At 39.8% G+C, this 21,816-nt stretch overlaps 1 protein-coding gene and 1 long non-coding RNA gene across 4 annotated transcripts in view; one reads left to right on the forward strand and one right to left on the reverse strand.

Annotated features, from left to right (window-relative positions):
• Positions 1 to 5,241: 5,241 nt before the first annotated feature.
• The window catches only part of pparg (peroxisome proliferator-activated receptor gamma), a 54,436-nt gene continuing 37,861 nt past the window's right edge, over positions 5,242 to 21,816 (reverse strand). For all 3 annotated transcript variants that reach the window (XM_088338083.1, XM_088338081.1, XM_088338084.1), the window contains exons 6-9: positions 17,056 to 17,173; positions 16,731 to 16,915; positions 13,481 to 13,724; positions 5,242 to 9,892 (exon numbers count right to left, since the gene is read on the reverse strand). In XM_088338083.1, coding sequence (XP_088194209.1) covers positions 9,645 to 9,892; positions 13,481 to 13,724; positions 16,731 to 16,915; positions 17,056 to 17,173 — 795 coding nt within the window. In that variant the 3' untranslated portion in view covers positions 5,242 to 9,644. The remainder of the gene's footprint in view (positions 9,893 to 13,480; positions 13,725 to 16,730; positions 16,916 to 17,055; positions 17,174 to 21,816) is intronic.
• Positions 13,541 to 17,224, forward strand: LOC148363966 (uncharacterized). The gene is made up of 2 exons (XR_015850716.1): positions 13,541 to 13,815; positions 16,663 to 17,224. It is a non-coding gene; the product is annotated as an uncharacterized LOC148363966 (long non-coding RNA).

Consider the following 21,816-nt stretch of genomic DNA (forward strand, 5'->3'; position numbering starts at 1 on the left):
AAAGTAATTTGTTGAAACTTATTAACACTGCCATGGGTTAAAACAAGAATTCGCTGGCAAGTTATATTATGGGGAACGCATACATTGATTTCTAAATATTAGTGTGTGAATTTAAAGCCCAGCCTAACTAACTAATAGGGAGATAGCATCCATATAAAGGCGGCACTAACATTAACTTTATCAAGGTGAGGTTCGAAAACTATCGTCTTGTGGGCCGAGAATTGGAGACCCCCGGTCTACGATCTCTATCAACCTTCAACTGTCAGGTGTTAAACAGTTCCTGCAAAAGGCAAGGGTTCACTGAAAGGTATGAAGTTAGTCTTTTTCTGGTTTTATGGCCATTAGGATTCGAACGTTTTCCCCAAGAGTGCTCACACATAAAGTTTAGACACTTTGACTGACGTAATTTAAAAGTATAACGTTATCTTGGTGGTTGTAATCGACCATAAGGATGCTCGGAGGAATTCCAGCATTCCTCCATGCAAAAGGCCAAGAGAAACATTGGAGAGAGGCCCTGTGGCAGGTGTATTATTCCATGAGCCAGGCTCGCAGAACAAAAGAGTGGAATTCCTTCTTGACACTAAAACAAAAGGGGGCTTTAAGCAGAAAAATTCTGCCCCTTTCTTTGTTCCGGAATTTCCTGGGCTAAATCTCCGACGCTAATTTTGGAAGCGGGACGGAGATGGAAGATGATTTGGCACATTGCCTCTGAGGAATCTTGGCAGCACTCGGTCAGCAGAGACCCCCTTGTAACAAAGTGAGGATACGCTGAGTCGACACATTTTTAGAACCAGCACCAGTTTCGCCATCATCATAATCTTCATCCTCCTCCATCCGAAAGGACCATCCGGCCTCCGAGCGTGAATCCCCATTCTCTCCTGCCAATTCCAAAGGGGTCATTTTCCTGCATGCTGGTTTTTCTCACACGGACATACTTTCTCCCATGTGACAACTTGAAAGCGCACCACCGGAAGAAAATAATAAAGAAAAACTAGAAAAAAATGAAACATCAAACATTGACATTTGGGAATTGCGTTATCGTCAAACAGGAGGTGGAAATCTTCATTCCCATACTTGTAATCCATTGAAAGTGGATACAATCCTGACTTCAAATCATGTTAACAGCTTTGAAGACATGTTCATTTGACCTCATTGTTAGATTTTAAACCTCCTTGAAAAAGAGGAAAAAGAGCATTTCTGCAATACTATAATCCTTCGGTATATCACGGTTTACTTTTTGCAGTTTCAGTACATTAAAAATTTTCAGCATGCATTCTGTTTTGCTTTCTGATAAGCTAAATAGTCACCCTGCCCCTATCCTGCCTATGTCTAACTTTGCATCAATAACGTTGTGTAAAACAGCTTGGCAAACCTACATCACGTTCAGGGAAAAAAAGACTCTGCATCCACAAAAGCATCAAAAGAAAGAGGAAGAGGCTTTCTATTGCCAACAAAGTTGGACTTCTCTACATGAAGGTATAAGCATTTTGTTTTGTTTTCATCCATCCATCCATCCATTATCTGCACCACATATCCTCAGTAGGGTCGCGGGGGTGCTGGAGCCCATTCAGCTATCTTCGCGCCGTGGGCAGGGCAAACCCTGAACTGGTTGCCAGCCAGTCGCAGGGCACACAGAGAAAACCATTCACTCACTCACACCTAGAGACAATTTGGATCGGCCAATTAACCTGACATGCATGTTTTTGGAATGTAGGAGGAAACGGGAGTGCCCGGAAGAAACCCACGCAAGCACGGGGAGAACATGCAAATTGCACACAGGAAGGTTCAATCTCATGACCTCAGAACTGTGCCGCACACGCGCTAACCACTCAGCCGCCGTGCTGTCGTTTTGTTTTCATGTCATGTAAAATAACTGCTAATTTCCTGATCTTCGAGCATTTGTAAAAATTCACTTCTATATCAAAGTTCATGTATTTTTTCTTAGTATTAAAATCATTATTGTTGTTTTTGAATAAAAGGGTTTTTTTTTTTTCTCGATAATACACAATGTCCCTCTGATTTCATCATCTTCGACATCAACTTTCAATATGGCATACCTGTCAACCTGTACGTTTTTGCCATACAAAGTACATTTTTGGACGTGTACGACGTACAAGAAAATCTGTACGGAAAAACGCAAATTTCTTCAATTATGGGTACCATCCGGTATACACCGACTATCATGAAACGGCAAATCAATCAAGTCAAACGAGTTTGCCGCAGTAGCCTCTATCTCAGGATCGTTTTTTTTTTTTGCAAACGAAGCGAGCGGTTTAATGCTACTGTGCGCATGCGTCTGCAGCCTCGGAATTCATGTGGTTGTTATGTAGTGAAGTGTAGTTTTGGCTCGACTCATTAAAGAGAGCCGGCTCTTATACGGCTCACTTGCTTTGATGCATTATATTACGAATTATTATGTTGTATAAAGAAGTTACAAAAAAAAGGAAGTATAAAAGGAGAAAGTGAAAAAAGACAGGTTTGTGTTTATCCCTTTAATCATTATACTACCAACAATAATTTCTCATCTCATCTCATCAGCCGTACCGCTTATCCTCATTAGGGTCGCGGGGGAGGCTGGAGCCCATCCCAACCATCTCCGGGCAGTGGGCAGGGGACACCCTGAACTGGTTGCCAGCCAATCGCAGGGCACACAGGGACAGACAACTCATTCGCTCATTCACACCTAGGGACAATTTGGACCGGCCAATTCACCTGAAATGCATGTTTTTGGAACGTGGGAGGAAACCGGAGTGCCCGGAGGAAACCCACGCAAGCACGGGGAGAACATACAAACTCCGCACAGGAAGTCTGGAGCTGGATTTGAACCCACGACAGGTTCCCATGACATGAACTGTGCCGCACAAGCGCTAACCACTGCGCCGCCGTGCTGCACCAACAATAATTTAATGCAGAAAATAAATTAATAATTTGAATAAGAAAATGTATTATTCTACTTAATTATATTTGCATGTATTTTTTTTTCCTTCTACAGTGAACGTCCAAGCTACTTCATTTTTGAACTTTTTTTTATAATAAACCTCCTTCATGTCGAGCGACTCAGTATCCCACAACAAAATGTCAATTAACAATATAACACATGTACAATATAACATGTTAAACTACATAAATAAACACATTTGAAAAAAATATATATGGTGTAAGATTATTTTGTATTTTGTAAGGGAAAATACAACATTTTGTAAGGGCATGGTGCCATGGAGGTTGACCCTTATAATATGGCTGCACTTAAGGAAAGATAAAAAAAAATGGTAAAAACAGAATTTTACAAAGATATTATTCAAAATGCTGTGTTTAAATTAGTCTTGGTAAATCAAAACTATCGTTGTAAGAAAATCCTTTGCATCTACTTAAAAAAATAGATGTTTATGGTGTGTGGATCTGGCAAGCCACCTTCCCCCAGAGGGCGCTGACCGGGTGTGTAAAAAGGCACACATCAGCCCAATCTCCATACACCTGTTCCTAGTTATCCTGACCCTTTAAAAAGACTGTTTGGACAGCACCCGGAGTCGGGTCATTGCATTTGCCACTTGACTTGACTTGTTTCCATGTCAGGTTTTGTTTTGTTATTGTTGTTTTGTAAACCCTTGTTTGTGACTCACATTGCATTTCCATTTTTGGTTTAGTCTTTGTTTCTAGTTCTGATATTGTTTGATTTTGTTTAGACATGTCATTTGTTTTGAGAACCCTTGTTTGTTACTTTGTTCCTGGTTTTGTTATTAAATACCATCCTTATTTAGAGCACCCCTGCCTCAGTTCCTGCTTCCTTTTACTCGTATCCACCCTTAAAACCTAACATAAGTTCTGTGTTGAACACTCTCGTGTCTGGTTTTGTTAAAATGATCTCACAGCTAACGCGAACGTCCTCCGTTTGACCCTAAGAGCCCAGGTGTGATTCATCCCCAAATCTTCCACCTCACCTCTTTGACACTTTAAAACCAGCGGAACAATAAACGGGTCCTTACGCAATGTTATAAATGTAGTTTTGAGCCCCACAAAACAAAGGAGTGTTGCAATTGCACAAAATGGGTGTGTGCATTAGCTAAGAGGCTGTGATGATATCACTCCCGAAAAACACGAATCCAAGAGCTGCAGTTCTTAAAGAAGCTAACTTTAGAAACGTTTTGGCACCTCTTCAGCGATGCTCCACAAGAGACGCACGTGCAAAAGTTAAAAAATATTTGGATTTATTTACAACCAATCACATTCGCTTTGTGTTTTGTGAAAATACATCCCGAAAATTAATTGAGAAGGCACTGCCGAAACTTTGCATCGACATGAGAGTATTTAACCAAAAAACTGCATGTATGCAAAGGTTTTGAAAACAAGGAGTACAAAGAGTATGTTTTACACAGAACGTACAGTGGAACCTGTAATGTTGAATGTAAATGGTCTGCATTTCTATAGCGCATTTCAAGTCAATGAAGACCTCCCAAATCGCTTTACAATGTGCTTCACACTTTTCCCTTTTACACACTGACTAATAGTGTCAGCCATGCAAGGCAACTACTTACACATCGGGGACATTAGGGACTCCGTGTCTTGCCCAAGGACACTTCGACATATAACACAGGGAGCTGGGAATTGAACCTGCGGCCCCTTGAACACGAGCGCTCTACCTCCTGAGCTAATGCCGCCCTAAGACATCTACATCATCTACAGCAGGGATGTCAAACTCATTTAAGTTTGGGGGGGCACAGTTTCGGAAAAAAAAAACTCTCACAGGGGCTGGACTAATAGATGAAAGAGAGAGATAAAGTAAGATGAACAGAGAGCGAGAGTGAGTGAGAGACAGACAGAGAGACAGAGATACACAGAGAGAAGCGAAAGTGAGAGAAATGGAGGGAAAGAGAAAGAGATATAAACTAACACAGTGGGAAAGAGAAAGCGAGGGGGAGAAAGAGATAGAAAGACAGAGAAAAATATGAGAGAGGGAGAGAAAGAGAGAAGAGAGACAAACAGGAAAAGAAAGAGAAGAAATAAAGAGAGTAAAGAGAGAGAGAGAGATAGAGATAGAAAGAAAAGAGGGACAGGGGAAGTGAAAGAAGCAGTGAGAACGGGAGAAGCAAATGATAGAGAAAAGAGAGAGAGAGAGAAAAAAAACATCTAAGAAGAAAGAAAAATAATAAAAAAAAGAGATAGAAGAAATTTTATATATATATATATATATATATATATATATATATATATATATATATATATATAAATATATACATATATATATATATATATATATATATATATATATATATATATATATATAAATATATACTGGACTGTCTCAGAAAATTAGAATATTGTGATAAAGTTCTTTATTTTCTGCTTAAGAAAACTCAAAAATCCTATCTCAAAATATTAGAATATCATGAAAAAGTATACAAGTAGGCGATTCAACTAATCACCTGAATCATCTAATTAACTCGAAACACCTTGCGAGGGTTTCCTGAGCCTTAAAAACACTCAGCTTGGTTCAGTAAACTAAATCACAAGTATGGGGAAGACTGCTGATCTGACTGTTGTCCAGGGGACCATCATTGATACCCTCCATCAGGGGGGTAAGACACAAAAAGAAATTTCTCAAAGAGCAGGCTGTTCACAGAGTGCAGTTTCAAAGCATATCCACAAAAAGTCTGTTGGAAGGGAAAAATGTGGCCGGAAACGCTGCACAACCAAGAGAGATGACCGCAGCCTTAACAAAATTGTGAAGAAGAGCCGCTTCCAGAATTTGGGGGAGCTTCAAAGACAGTGGGCTGAAGCTGGAGTCCAGGTATCAAAAGCCACAGTTCACAGACGTGTCCGGGAAATCGGCTACAATAGCCGTATTCCCATGGTCAAGCCACTTCTGAACTCAAGACAACGGAAGAAGCGTCTGACTTGGGCTATGGAGAAGAAGCACTGGACAGTTGCAGAGTGGTCCAAAGTCCTCTTTTCAGACGAAAGCAAGTTTTGCATTTCATTTGGAAGTCAAGGCGCCAGAGTCTGGAGAAAGGCTGGAGAGGAGCAAAATCCAAGTTGCTTGAAATCCAGTGTGAAGTTCCCACAGTCAGCAATGGTTTGGGGAGCCATGTCAGCTGCTGGTGTTGGTCCACTGTGTTTCATCAAGTCCAGAGTAAATGCAACTGTGTACCAAGAGATTTTAGAGCACTACATGCTTCCATCTGCTGAAAAGCTCTATGGAGATGAGGATTTCATTTTCCAGCATGATCTGGCACCTGCCCACAGTGCCAAAACCACCAGTAACTGGTGCACTGACCATGGCATCATTGGCCTGCTAATTCCCCTGACCTGAACCCCATCGAGAATTTGTGGGGTATAGTTAAGAAGAAGATGAAAGACACCAGACCTACAAATGCAAATGAGCTGAAGGCCGCTATCGAAGCATCCTGGGCATCAATAACACCTCAGCAATGCCACAGGCTGATTGCCTCCATGCCACGCCGGATTGATGCAGTAATCCGTGCAAAAGGATTCCCAACCAAGTACTGAGTGCATCAATGGACATTTTCAAATGTTTGATTTAGTTTTGCTGTTATAAAATTATTTTTTTACTTGGTCTGAGGAAGTATTCTAATATTTTGAGATAGGATTTTTGAGTTTTTTTCAGCTGTAAGCCAAAATCAGCAATATTCAAATAATAAAAGGCTTGAAATAGTTCAGTTGATGTGTAATGAATCCAGAATGTATGACATTTTTGTTTTTTTAATTGCATTACAGAAAATAAAGAACTTTATCACAATATTCTAATTTTCTGAGACAGTCCAGTATATACACATATATGGGTTAAAGATTTAAACCGGCAACGAGTTAAAGTGGTTTTAAAGCTAATGTAGTGATGTCAAGTTGAAGCTTTAATTGAGTTAAAGTATTTAAATTAATGATTTAAAGCAGGGGTCTTTATGTGAAATTTTAAAGAAAGATTCATTTATTTCATATTAATCTTTTTTTTCTTTTTAGATCTTATTTTGCGTAGAAAATGTTCTTAATTACAGAACTTATTTTCTGAAATATTGTTGTATTTATCTATTACTGATTTATTTATATTCTTACGATTCTAATAATTTGATAACCTTATTTCTGTGGAAATAAATATTTTTAGACGCTGGGGCATGTTTTAAAGAGAGATTTTTTGAGGGAAACCCCGATTTGGGCCCACTTAACCCAGGCCCTACACCTAGTGGCCCCCAAGAAATTCGAGCTTGAGACCCCTTGCTTCGGAGCTTATGTCAAGGTCAAGGCTCAGCCGCCGGATGTGGCCCACGAGCTTTTCTATGCCCCCTGAGATGGAGTCATTAAAGTCTTACACACCAGGAATCGTTGCTTTTTTTTTACTGTATGTTGCTTACATTTAGGGATTTTTGCACTTCATTTAATTATATTTCAATCCAATTCTACTTAAAATCAGTCAAATGAATGATAGAAAATTGCTTATTATGTTTAATTTAATTTCAATTGAACCCACTTTCGCTTTCTCCATTCGGACCTCGGTGCTGTGGAATGTTTTTTCCCCCTGAGATTCAATCTGGAATCTCAGTGGAACTGTTTAAATCTAGGTTTAAAACACACTTCTAATATCTAGCTTATGAATGACCCATATTAACATTGACGATGTCTGTGTATTATTTGTTTTTGCAACATCCTGCAGCCTGGTCATCCTGGAAGGGGGCAAATACCTCATGTAACACCCCTTCTCAAGGTTTTCTTCATTTTCCTCATGTTGAAGTTTTTTAGTTTTCCTTTGCCCTCATGTAGGTTTCAGATCAGGGGACTGTGTAATAATAGTCTGTAGTTTGCAATAGTCTGGTCTGGGGAGCCCTCTAAGACTCCTTGTGATTAAGGGCGTCAAGAATAAACACGACTTGACAAAGGTTTTTGAGTTTTTCCTTGCCCTCATGTAGCTTTTAGATCAGGGGATGGTGTCATAATAGTCCGTAGTTTGCAATAGTCTGTGGTCTGGGGAGCCCGTTATGACTCCTTTTGATTAAGGGCGTCGAGAATAAACATGACTTGACAGAGGTTTTTGAGCTTTTCCTTGCCCTCATGTAGGTTTTAGATCAGGGGTTTGCGTAATCATAGTCTGTGGTTTGCAATAATCTGTGGTCTGTGCAGCTCTTTGAGACTCCGTGTGATTAAGTGTGTCACAAATACACATGACTATTTAATGTTCATGCTATGTAAAGGAACTATTATTTAATTGAAAATCCAAGATTACAGATTAAACCATGGAAAAAAATTGATTTATCTGAACATATTAGAATATAATTGTTCGCTTTTCAGTTAGCACCAGTTTCAAAACAACTTTCTCAAAGTCTCAAACTCCCAGCCCAAGCCAATTGGGGCCCTCAGGATGATAGTTTCAGCCCCCCGCCTTCAAATGAAAGTAAAAGGGACATTGTGAATGATTTGACAATTACATGCCACTGTACTCGGTCGATGCTGTAAAGCACAAGGGAAGAATACTAACTACGGTGATTCAAAGTGACTACAACACACCTTATTGCTTCTTAAAAGAAGATAAGTACACAAAAACAAATCCAGTAAAAAGACAAGTAAATAAAAAGGGAAAAAAGAGAGGGAAAACGACTAAGAAAATGGGAAAGAAAGTTAAAAGCAACAAAAAAAGAAGAAACAAGAAAAGAGTAACAAAAGAAGTGCAACAAGACAAAAAGAGCAATATATAAAATACACATTTTTTTATCCTTATCATTTAAATAAATAGATGTTTTCCCCCAAAGAGTTAGGTCTTTGCATTGTCCCTGTAACTGTAGCTCAAGTGGATTGAGGATTGATTTTTTTATTTCAATTTTTTTTTTACTTTAAGATCTTAATTTGTATATATTTTTAAAGCTCTTTAAGAATAGTAAAATGTTTTAATTAGCGCTTTTTAGCCGGATACTCAATTGAGTTTGAGACCGCTGCTCTAAAGTTACTTTCAGGTTAAAAGCTTTTACCAGGAGTTGAAGTGGCTTTCCAGGAGTTAAAGTGTTTTTTTCAATCTTAAAGGTTTAGCTCAGTTTTAACACTGGATTTCACTCTTTATTTCACAGTAAAGAAATAGCCTTGAACAAAGAGCAACATTGAAGGTTCCACTGTGTCGTATTCACAAGTCGACTAGTTTTGCTGTCCTGTGAAAAGGCACGATAGTGACGCATTCATCTTGATTGCTTCCTGACAGCTGACATGGAAAATATTTGTCAGAAGCTGCTCCGATCGTCTCGTCGCTCGGATGAAACCGAAAAGATTGCAGCTTACAGATAGCTCTGCAAGGGCGGGGCCCGCAGGTGAGTTATGTAATTGATCCCAAGACATTGCAAAGCATCATGGTCATCTTTTGTGCTCTGCGTTTGTGGGTGTGTGCACGAGGAAGTGAGTAGATAGGCCTCACACAAATACTTGGCGTGGTTTTCACAGTTACATTTTCCCTCAAGGCGCCAACCCGTGCAGCCTGCCAATCAGAACTCTCTCGGATTGGGATCTGTACCTCACGCGGCAGTTTTGCAAGCCGAAACTGCAAGAGAGATGACTACACACAGTCTAGACGGGGCGAGAACACTCTTGACCTTCCCGTTTCACGCGCTGTCTTTCTCAACTGTCTCTTGTTGCAACTTTCTCCGTTGCGGCCTCGTTTTCTAATACAAGTCCTTCATGATTTCCTGTAGTAGCGGGTGAAGCAACATGTCCACCTCAGTCTTTTTAAGCAGCTGGATGAGGTGCACGTGGTCGGTGACGATCTGCCGAAGGTCTGTCATCTTCTGGAGAAGCTTGGCGAACAGCTGGAGGGAGTCCGGGTGGCTGACTTTAAGCTGCAGCTCCAACGAGTGAAGCACCGTCTCCTGGAGCTGCTCGATGGGCTTGACGTTTAACAGGCCTGGGCGATCTATGAAACGGACATAGGGGGATCAGTACACAATGCCATCCTACTTTGAGTCTCTTTTCTAAGCTAATTTCTTATTTCCCCAAATAATCTATTGGTATAGCCCTCAATTACAAGGAGTCAAGCACAAACCACAGACTACTGACTATTATTACACCATTGACTGAACTAAGACCTACATGAGGGCAAGGAAAAACTCAAAAACCTCAGCATGAGGAAAATGAAGACACATTGAGAAGAGGTACACGAGGTGATAAATGTAAGATTGCTCTGCCCCCTGAGATTCGATCTGCAACCTCGGTGGAACTGTTTAAATCTAGGCTTAAAACATACTTATATTCTATAGCTTATGAATGACCTATATTTCCTGTTGACAATATCTGTGTATTATTTGTTATTACAACATCCATTGCAGGCTGGTCATCTGGAAGGGGAGTGACATGGCCGCTTTCTTGTGTCCCGTTTCATCTGGAGGGACGAAAGCATGACCGACTTGGGTGTTTAACTTGTTTGGGTGTTTGGTCATTTGGGTTGGCCATGGTCACATTTTTTGTGTTTTTTGCTACTTTTCCCTTCTTTATTTTCTTTGTTTTTGTGTACGTGTTTGTCTTGCTGTCGGTCACCCCTCTCGAGGGATATGACCAGGGCAGATAGATAGATAGGTAGAATTTATAATTCAGCATCCACCGGGAGTCAGTAGTTTGCAGGACACCTACGCTACAGAATCCTTTTTTTTTTTACACCAATAAGGTTAATCAACTTTAGTCTCATCAGTCGCAGCACAAGCATTCCAGCAAAACACGGTTTAGGTGTCCAGTGTTTGCAGGCATAATAAGGAATATTTAATCTGAACAGGTAAATATAAAGTTAAAGTTGTGGTTAATAATGAGGGCACCATAGAAATAATAGGATAACGTTGGCCTCTATGACGTAAATGATTAGATTATTCCTCAAATAATCCATTTATCTTAATTTTCAATGGTAATTACGGCAATTTAGGTTAATAAGCGACTTCAATATATGAGACTTGCCTTCTTATCGGGTTTCAAGGATGTGACCTTGACGCAATAATAATCTGAGACATTGCCCAAAATCTCTTGGATTCGCCCCACAAACATTGAAGCCAAACAGTCTTAAATGAAATAGTAATATTTCTGGAATGCTAAAATGCAGGTTTGTCATTTGCATACCAATCAACGCCGTTACAGTAACCCCTCACTGCACTGCGGTTTACTTTTCATGGTTTCGCTACCACGCAGACCTTCATTGAGTATTGTGTTCTGCATTCTGATGGTCTAAACATTCGCCCCACCCCTTTTCAAAATGTGTCTGCCTGTGAGTTAAAAACATTGCGGTCTAAGTTCTACATTTATGTAAAACAGATTGACAAACCTACCATATTTATTCGTGTATAACGCGCAGTCGTGTAAAATGCGCACCCCCCAAAGTTTTGATTAAAAAAAAAATCGGTAGCACTTTATTGCAGTTCAAACTTTGCAGATGGATAAAACAGGAATAAAACCTGGGTTACGGCGCTGAGGGCAACGAATCGTAACTACTGGACCACCAGTGATATCGATGACATATGAAAATGCATTCTCATCAACACACTATTTTAATTCATGATACCAGAGATGAATGTTAATTCAGTTGTGCATTTCACATGTTGAAATGATAATAAATTATATTCTATTATTCTATTCTATTCTAAGCAATGTAAGAGACAAACGTTGTTGAAAATGTGCAGCCGTGATTGAAATCATTTATTGGCAACGCAAACTATGAACACAATACCAACATAAAATTTAGGATGTATTTATCCAATGTCCTACAGAGTCCCATCTATCATCAGATACCCTAAAGCAGGGGTGTCAAACTCGTTTTAACTCGGGGGCCACACGATAGAACAAACATTCTGTCGGGGACCGGACTAGTACATTAAAGTGAAAGAAAAAGAGATAAAGAAATAAGAGTAAGAGGGAGGGAAAAGAAGAGAGGGTGGGACAAAGAAAGAAAAAGAGAGAGAGGGATAAAAAGTCGTGAGAGAGGGGAAAAAGAACGGGAGAGGAAGAAAGAAATCCAAAGAAAAATAGAAAGACAGAAGGAGAGAAAAGAGAAAGGAAAGTTTGAAGGGTAGGAAGAGAGAAAGAGAAAAGAGAGAAAAGGAAAAAAGTAAGTTACAGCAAAATAAGTTAAAAAGACACAGAGAGAGAAAGAAACAAAGAGCAACAAAGGAAGAGAAAAAGAGAAACACGGAGAGTGAAGGAGACAGAGACTGGGAGAAAAGGGGTGGAAAAGAGGGAGAGAGAGAGAGAGAGAAAGAAATACAAGTACAGTGTCTTTGTTCGATTAAAGGAGTAGATTAAAGAGAAAGAAAAAGAAAGGTAAAGAAATAAGAGAAAGAGGGAGGGAAAAGGAGTGAGAGTGGGACAAAGAAAGAAACAGAGAGGGAGAGAGCGTGAGAAGCAAAAGATAAAAAGTCGTGAGAGAAGGGGAAAAGAAAGGGAGAGGAAGAAGGAAATCCAAAGAGAAATAGAAAGACAGGAGAGAAAAGAGAAAAGAAAGCGAGTGGGAGAAAAGGGGTGGAAAAGAGGGAGAGAGAAAGAGAGATAAATAAATACAAGTACAGTATCTTTGTTTGAGGCACCTGGCTTTGGCAACATCAAGTTGACGTATTTCAACCTGCAGCTTGTTTTTCTCTTGCGCTTCTCTGTGTGTCGTCTCACGGGCCGGATTCAATCCCTTAGCGGGCCTGATCTGGCCCGCGGGCCGCCTGTTTGACACGGTTAACACAGTGTATGTATGCCAACCCTCGTTTGATCTCATCAGTAAAAGTTCTGTTTGTAAATAAGTTTCACTGTTGCTGGCTTTACTTGATTAAAACGAAAACAAAATTGCTGCTGTCAGGTAGGCCTATGGCAGGTTGTCTCGACAGGATAGGACGATTGGGCATAACACTGGGTTTGATTCCCATTGCATCTATTGTTTTGCGATTATGGCTCCTTGAAAATATTTGTTTCCAAGAAAACGCCTGAGAAAGGAAGCATTTCAAGGAGAAATTTCACTTTGGTACTTGTTTTCTTTTTCGCATTTGTGATACCTTCAATGTCTAAACAATGCTATCCATGAACACAGGGGCACTCTCCTTGCAAAATAACAATTTATTGCAAGCACACTGAACTTATGCACGCACCACGCTTGAACTTTGCAAGACGTTTTCAGTGCCTGATATTTCCGGTGCTGTGATCACAAAATTTCGGTCACCATGGCAATCGCGCTCCTGCTGATGTGCACGAAAAATCATTCCTCTGCCTCGACGTTGACGCAGGGACTTTGTCAGCTTTTTTAGAAAGAACAAAGCTCTGTTAAAGTCCTAGGTCCTGCTTCACTACACCTACTTGCCATATGGGGCCGCCTACACACTAGCTGGATACAGGAAGCAACACAAGGAAGTTGGGCTTCCTTGATGTGTGGACAAAGATCTGATCAAAGCCACTCCTGCCATCTAATGTTGATTTATCATACTGAAATTATTCAGATATATATTTTGGCATGGAATCAGTTTAAAATAAAAAAAGCTTGAGCACTCACCTCCGCTGAGGATAATGACGGCCAGGAAGAGCGCCATGTCGCTGTCGTCCAGCTCGAGCATGTTGAACTTAACAGAGAACTCGAACTTGGGCTCCAGCAGGAGGCAGTAAGGTTTTCGTAGGCTCTTGAGAAACTCGCGCGTCATAAAGATTTGCCCGTACGAGATCAAGGTGCCGTCTTTATTCATCAGCGCTGACATCATGATAATGAGGACTTCAATCACGCCATACTTGAGCAACGTCACCTAGAAACATCAGAACAAGAGTCAAATCAATTTAGGCACATTTCTGACAAATTCCAACCAAAAAAGACTGTAAAAAACATTCTAAGAATGGGTGAGTAAGTATACGGCCTTAAAATGCAGTTTTATTCAATTTAAAGGAAACCACTTTTTAGGGGTCTATATATTAGAATAGAATAGAATATACCTTTATTGTCATTGTTACAAAATGGGTTAACATATTGTGACAACGAAATTGGTCTCATTTAAAATTATTTGTCATGTTTTGGAGGTCAATTCCTCTAGACAAAAGTACCAGTGACACCAGAGGCGTGTTCAGGAGAGTGATCAGACATGTAGTCTCTTGATAATCGCTTGCCGCGCACTGCTGAACGTTTTGTAATCGCTCACTGTGATTGCCTTACTGATCCAAAATGGCCGACAACAGTACAATGGATTTCGTTCTACAGCTTGCTTTGAGCGAGTTGGCTGATATGAGCGACAGTTCGCATATTGACACAGTTAAGGTTATCCTAAACGCAGTGGAAGGGTCATACCTGTCTTGCATTGTTCACAAACATTACCAGGCAATGTAAGACGATATATTACATCGCCAACAGCACTCGTCAGGGTGAGATCCTCCATCTTCTGCACTGTCGACGCCATGTTGGAAATCAAAGTAAGCGGTCTTTCTCCCGTGATTACTCGGGCACGCGAGCGCTCAATAATCACTGGCCGTTCAGAAGCTAGCGATAGCTCGCGATAGCAATCACTCACTCTCCTGAACACGCCTCAGTTTATGCTATTGGTGTCTACTCAAAACTTAAATGAACACATTGGTAATGTGAGTTTTAAAGGTATGCAAAATAATAACAAACTATGACTTGTTAATGCTACGTAGTAAGAATTCACAAAACCACTCTCACCAATACTACTCTTGAGTAGTGTATTACTATTACCAGATACCAATACCAATAGTACAAAATATACTTATCAGATAGATAGATAGATAGATAGATAGATAGATAGATAGATAGATAGATAGATAGATAGATAGATAGATAGATAGATACTTTGTTCATCCCCGAAGGGAAATTCACATTTCCAGCAGCATCCCTGAGCTGAGAACAATCGAGAACAATCGAAAATAACACGGGAGCTGCTGGAGTGGCTGCCATTCGTGACGGCGCCAGAAGAAAAGATTCAATTTGAATCATGTACAAACAAACAAACAGTTGAATCATGTACAAACAAACAAACAAACAAAATATTCATGTTTCAATAAGTGGAGTGTTAATAAAATGGGGGGAAAATAATACTGATATAACCAGGTAAAACTAATTTTAAGTTACCTGTCCAAATGAATGTTGTGCCATCTCACCTTTCCCACTCTCTCTCCTCTCAGCACTATACTATTGAGTATTAAGGAATATAAGAGTGAAATGCAGCACAATGATTAGTTGGCGTATAAAAAAAGGTATGAACGAGTGAATTCTGGACTACAAGTTTTTACTTTTTTCTACATTTTAAACACTGCAGCTTACAATATGATGGAGCGGATTCTCTTTTTGTTTTGCAAGGATAATCTGACTGTTTTAATAAAACGACTCATCGCACATTCTGCAGGCAGGTGTTGATGTGATCTGATTTCTGCCCAGTGCTCTGAATGTCAAGGAATCCAATGAAGCAAAGATATATGGCGGGAGTAACTTTGACTACCTTTTGTAGCCAAATGTCTTGTCATCTGACGCGCATGAACGGATAAATGGGATTCCCAATGTCCCTACCCGCCATCTAATGAAACCACAGCCAAGGGCTTGGTAGAATCGGGAGGGAAATGTCTAGTACAAAAAGTAACATCTTGTGCTGCAATTAAGACACTCGTTTGCAGACTCAATCTGAAATCAACTAGCGCCACAGTCAATTTTAGTTAAAGTTGGTATTAACATATACACAGAAGTGCGCCAAAAACATGTCTTTCTCAGATTGACAGTTGCAAACACAGTCCGCAAAAAGGTGTCTTAATCACAGTACAATAATATACTCTTCTGTATTTGACATTTTCCCGCTTTTTTTTAAATGTAAGAAGTGGATGTGAAATAGTTTATTTTTATAGGAGTTAAAGCCGGCAGCATAAAAATCTGGTGCAGTTCGTACAAAAAGAAAGTCTAGATTCTTCTTGAAATTTGCACATGTGTCTTTTAATAAAGTCCGCTCCTTAGTCCGAAATGTAAAGAAGTCGGCAAATGAAAAAGCTATGGACTAATTAATCAAATCAAACAAAATCTATTTGTAGAGGCAATTGGGTTGGCCATGGTCCAAAAATTTTTGTGTGTGTTTTTTGCGTTTTTTTTTTTCCTTTTTATTTTCTTTGTTATTGCAAGTGTTTGTCTTGCTGTCGGTCACCCCTCTTGAGGGATATGACCAAGATAGATAGATAGATAGATAGATAGACAGATAGATAGATAGATAGATAGATAGAACTATACCCTACCAGTATATAATAAAAGCAAATCAGACAAAAAGGATGGCCTTAGACCATTGAGACATGTAAAAAACTAGTGAAAGCACCTTAAAATCAATCCTGACACACACAGGGAGCCAATGCAGCGATTTTAAAACTGGTGCAATGGATCCCCCCCGGCCCCTGAAAGCACACATACTGCTAAATTTTGTTGCAGCTGCAAGCTAGCAATGTTCTTTTTGGGAAAATCTAAGAACAGGGCATTACAATGATCTAAACCAGAAGATATAAAGGCATCCATCAGCAACTTCGTCTTTGCCTGAGAGAAAAATTGGTGGACTCTGGCTATATTCTTGATGATAAAACCCAATTTTAGTTACATTTTTGATAAGTGGAATGAAATTGAACTCGGTGTCGAAAATAACACCCACATTTCTTACGCAATCTGAAGTTCTCAAATCTTGTTGTTTGATAAAAGTTTCTCTCTCTGACTTTCAGGACCAGTGACTAAGACATCTGTTTTGTCCCGGTTGATAATACACACTAGAGGAAGACTTTGATGTTACCTGATCATTGAGATCCAGGTCGACAAATCCCGGAATGCTTTTGGCAAACTCTGTGATTTCCCTCACAGCTTCAGCAGAGCGCGATTGGCAGCTGTGGAAGAATCTCAGCTCGACAGTGTTGGTGGTCCCGGGGCCCGTGACACTGGTCATCCCCATGAGACTATACTCCGACCCCAGAAGAGTGCCTGTCACGCATCGAATCAGATGCAGGCATTCCCGATTGTAAGAACAAAGTATCTCTTTGATTTAGCTTGTATATGTTAACTTTTTGCAATTTTTTTTATGCTGTATTTCCTGCATCAATTGTGAGCGGCGGGTGTCTTACTTCCACTTGTGGCGGAAATGGCGGACGTTTGCTGCTGGTGTTCCTGAATGGGCATCTGTCTGCAGTTTATAAACTGCTCTCCCTCCATTAGAGACTTCATGTCGTGGATGACAAACGGCTGAGGGAAAATACGATAGTCATTGTGAATATAAGAACAGCATTATTTAAATGATTACCGCACTTTATTCATACACATTGTATTTGTTCAAACTAGATTTTCACACTGCAAGCTGGTATCGTGTCCCTGAAAGTAAGGGATGGGCAAATATTTTGATTTGCAGACTGCATTGGGTTGGAAATTTGGCAGAAGGAGCAAAATATGTTCTCCTTTCGCCGCACCTAGTCCAAAAAGGCGAATTACATTTTTGGAAACCTTCCATTCGTGCAAAAATAATAAACAACAAAAAAATAGAGATAAGGTTTTTTTTTTTTTTTAATCTACAAATAGACCAATCCTTCCAGTTGGTTTTGAAACACCCGGCAAAGTGATAATTTATGGACCTTTTTTAAAGAACTAAATGTGATGATATGCATTGAGAAATGCAATACAGCTAGCTAAGTTTTTTTCATTACATTTGCTGAATATATTGATAGATAAATACATTGAAAAATGAATTCATTCATGGAATGATGTAGATGATGACCTTAAAATGTCTTTAAGGTGATATACTAAACATAGTTTTGATAAAAATGTCATGATTACTAATGTGGCTCAGCTGTGCCCGCTCTTTTGGCGCCAACTGACGCGGGTTCTGATTGGCTCCCGATCAGTATTTGAACCCATTCCTGTCCGTCCCTTTTTGTCAGTTCGTCTGCGAACTTCGGTGAACACTAAGCCTTTTTCGACCCTGACTCCCACCTGCCCCGTTTTTTGCTCCCATCAGTACCCGGCTTCGACCCGTTTTTGATCCTGACCACGTCTGCTCTCCCGTCCCGGCTTCCGACCTATTTTTGTCCCCGACTACCGTATTCTCTCCTTCTCTGGCTTACGACTCGCTTACGAACCATGACCAAGTTTTTGCTCTCCTGTCCCGGCTACCGACCCGCTTTTTCCGTCCCTGACACCGCCATCGCTCACCACGGAAGATCCACTTCCGCGTTCGGAGCACAATCCAAGTACCAGAGTGACTTGCTTCCCGCAACCAGTGAACACCGGATCGTGGGCGCAGCCCTATCTCTTCCTTCCCAAAAAAACTTGTGAGAAATGCAACACAAGTGGGTCATGTCTCCGTTTTGGTCGGGACAAAAAATGCAAAAATAAAATTAATATATTAAGAGTTTTTGGGTATTTTAAGTAATAAGACTCACCATCGATACTATATAAGTTTTAAATGCCGTTTTATTTTTTGGGAGAATGTTTTTTTCTTGATTTGATTTTGAATATGTCTTCCTGCAAGGGAAACAAATGGAATATGGGTAGGCACTGTAAGGCTTCAGATTCACATGCTTATGTATTATACTATTTTATTACGCAACGTTTTTGGCGCAACAATTTTGTTGTGTCTATTTGGTTATGAGTGATTTATATTGTTTTTTGTGCTGTGCTAGCTGATAATTATTTTTTTTTAGCAAATAAAGAAAACTGTAGCCAGCTCTTTGAATGTTGAAGACAATGTGGACAAGAGTGGAATCAAATCTCATCTCATCTCATTAGCTGCACCGCTTGTCTTCAGTAGGGTCGCGGGGGTGCTGGAGCCCATCCCAGCAATCATCGGGCAGTGGGCAGGGGACACCCTGAACTGGTTGCCAGCCAATCGCAGTGGAATCAAATGAACTCATTTTTATTAGTAGTATGTTTTTTCAACAATCATATACATATTGTAATTATATTTGTAACATTTGGAGGGGCGGATTAAAGGCTTTAGTTTGTCCCAACCATGCTGTAACATAGACGTGACATAATAAAAACCCTAGAGCAAATATGTCAAACTTCCGATTAGCAAATACATCTGCCTTAAGTAAATCAAGGTTGTCTTTATTTTCTAGGTGATACATTTAAAAAATCGTCAGGGAAATGAATAATATAATTTGTAGATTATATTATTCATAATTTGTTCACATTATCTTCCATCACATCCGGATTAGGAGTTTGCATACGTTTAGGCAATTCTTTGCCCAGAGAAAAAAAAACGACATATCATTCTTTTCAAATAAAGCTTTTCCAAATGTTTATTTAATCTGTTCAAGAACAGTTTATCCTGTTTGCCTCGAAATATCAGCTGTGCTTTCAAATTGAAGCCCCCCATTGTGATTGCATTTGACATCCTTGGTCGCATAGTGTTTTGGTGAATAATCACAGCGAGACTCGCTTCAACAAACAGACGATGCAGAGCCAATTGACGGTTATCACTCTGTCATGTGCAGTCATAACAAGCTAAGTGACAAGCCTTGAAGCTTCTCGACTAAACCTGAAGCCACAAAAAATATGTGTGCTATTGTCTGCAAGTGCACCCAATAATCCTTACTGTATCATGGTGCGCATTTGAGGTCTCAGCAAGCACGGTATTCTCTGGATTATGAGCCTCACCTAAAAACCCCAAATTGGTCAGAAATTTGAAAAAGCACCTTGTAATTCGGTTTTCCTAATACACCGGAAAATACAGTTGATCAGTTTGGAAAGCATACTCATAATGAAATGATACCGCATGCAGTAAATGTTCTGCCTTTGAGAAACATATAGAGCGGTCATCGAGTGCCCTCTTGTGGTTAACGTGTTAGTTGTACAAACAGGCTTGTTACTTTTCAACCCATGGTATTTGAGAGCGTTTCATCCAATAATTTGTATTTTTTTAATTTTGTATGTTCAATCAAATATAAACAAATATTTCGTTCACAATAATTTGTGCCAGTATGAGGACACTGTTCCTCCTTTGAGAAGCAAATGATGTGGTCTTGGACCGACCTCTTAGTCAACATGTTAATTGTTTCTTGCATAAAAAATAAAAAAGGAAACCTAAACTCTGACAGAAGCAGAGACGCCGACTTTTGAATGCTCGTTGTGAATCCTTTCTGATGTTGTTTATCGTTCACTAGCTGTCTGACTGGCAAAAAATGGGATACTTCAGAGTGAGGACAGCACAGTAACCACTTATGAATGAATTGATTACCTATAGTGGTGAAACCAGATGTCCTAATGTCAATTTTTTTTATCAGATAAACTATTTCAATTCAAATGTTTTTATCTATTTTTTAGCTCTCTTTGTGGTTTTAATTACAATGCTCCTTTTGGTGCAGTGTACCTTATATATGAAAACTATATATAGTGACTATTTTTTGGGAGTAAGTTTTATAATCCACACAGAAAGTGCGGAAAATACGGTCATTGAAAAAGCAGTCTTATTATTACCTTCTTGATGGGTTATTACACAAAACCTGAGCTGCCATTAAAATAGTCCATCTATCTATCCACCCTAGTCATATCTCTGTAGAGGGGTGACCGACAACAAGACAAACACATACATAAAAAAAACAAAGAAAAGAAAAACGTAAAAAGTAGCAAAATACACAAAAAAATTTGACCACGGCCAACTCAAATACCCAACCAAGTTGAATTCAGCTGTGTGCAATAGTACACAAGGTTTTACAGCATACTATTGTATCTGTGCAATTGTCTACTCAAGGTGCCAGAAACAAATGTTACAGAAAGTCTTCCTCTTTCTATCTATCTACCTTGGTCATATCCCTCAAGAGGGGTGACCGACAGCAAGACAAACACATACAATAACAAAGAAAATAAAAAAGGGGGAAAAAATAGCAAAAACACACACAAACATTTATGGATCATGGCTAACCCAAATACCCAAACGGCCCTCTCTTAGCATCCATACTCATACTCGTTACTCATTAAAATAGTAAATTATTAATTGTGTTCATTTTATGACACATGGACTGAGAAATTGAGATTTGTTGTTCGAATTTTGACACACACAATAAAAAAAACTGTAAAGGAAACCGATGTTTGACCACTCCAAAGTGAGAGCTTAGACATGTGCAAAAGTAGCTTAAAACATGACTTCTTAAAAAACACAAAGGCTATTATTTACAGGAACATAAATCTCTCATCTCATCTCATCTCATCTCATCTCATCTCATTAGCTGCACCGCTCATCCTAAGTAGGGTTGCAGGGGTGCTGGAGCCCATCCCAGCAATCATCGGGCAGTGGGCAGGGGACACCCTGAACTGGTTGCCAGCCAATCGCAGGGCACACAGAGACAGACAACTCGCTCGCTCATTCACACTAAGGGACAATTTGGACCGGCCAATCCACCTGAAATGCATGTCTTTGGAATGTGGGAGGAAACCGGAGTGCCCGGAGGAAACCCACGCAAGCATGGGGAGAACATACAAACTCCGCACAGTAAGTCCGGTAGCTGGATTTGAACCCACACAGGAGGTTCCCGAGACCTTAGAACTGTGCCGCACACGCGCTACCCACTGCGCCGCCGTGCTGCCCAAGAACATAAATATTTCACAAAATGTTTTTGTGACAACTCGCGACCCTTAGCACAGAAAATGGATGGATGGATTTTGTGACATTTGTACCATAAATTCAGAGCACAACTGATTAAAAGACAAGTGTGCCAAATTGTAATTCAATTTTGCCCAAAAATAGTTGATTTCTTCCTTAAATTTGCCGCATGAGACATAGTCTTTATTTACGGTATATTTTTTTAATGTGAACTAAAACATTGCCTGGCTTGTCGTCAAAATACAATTATGGTTCCACGGCAAAAGAAAAAAAAAAACTCAAAAATCAAAAC

This window comes from Urocampus carinirostris, chromosome 6, assembly GCF_059441175.1.
Source record: "Urocampus carinirostris isolate Australia breed hairy pipefish chromosome 6, RoL_Ucar_1.0, whole genome shotgun sequence".
Taxonomy (NCBI): domain Eukaryota; kingdom Metazoa; phylum Chordata; class Actinopteri; order Syngnathiformes; family Syngnathidae; genus Urocampus; species Urocampus carinirostris.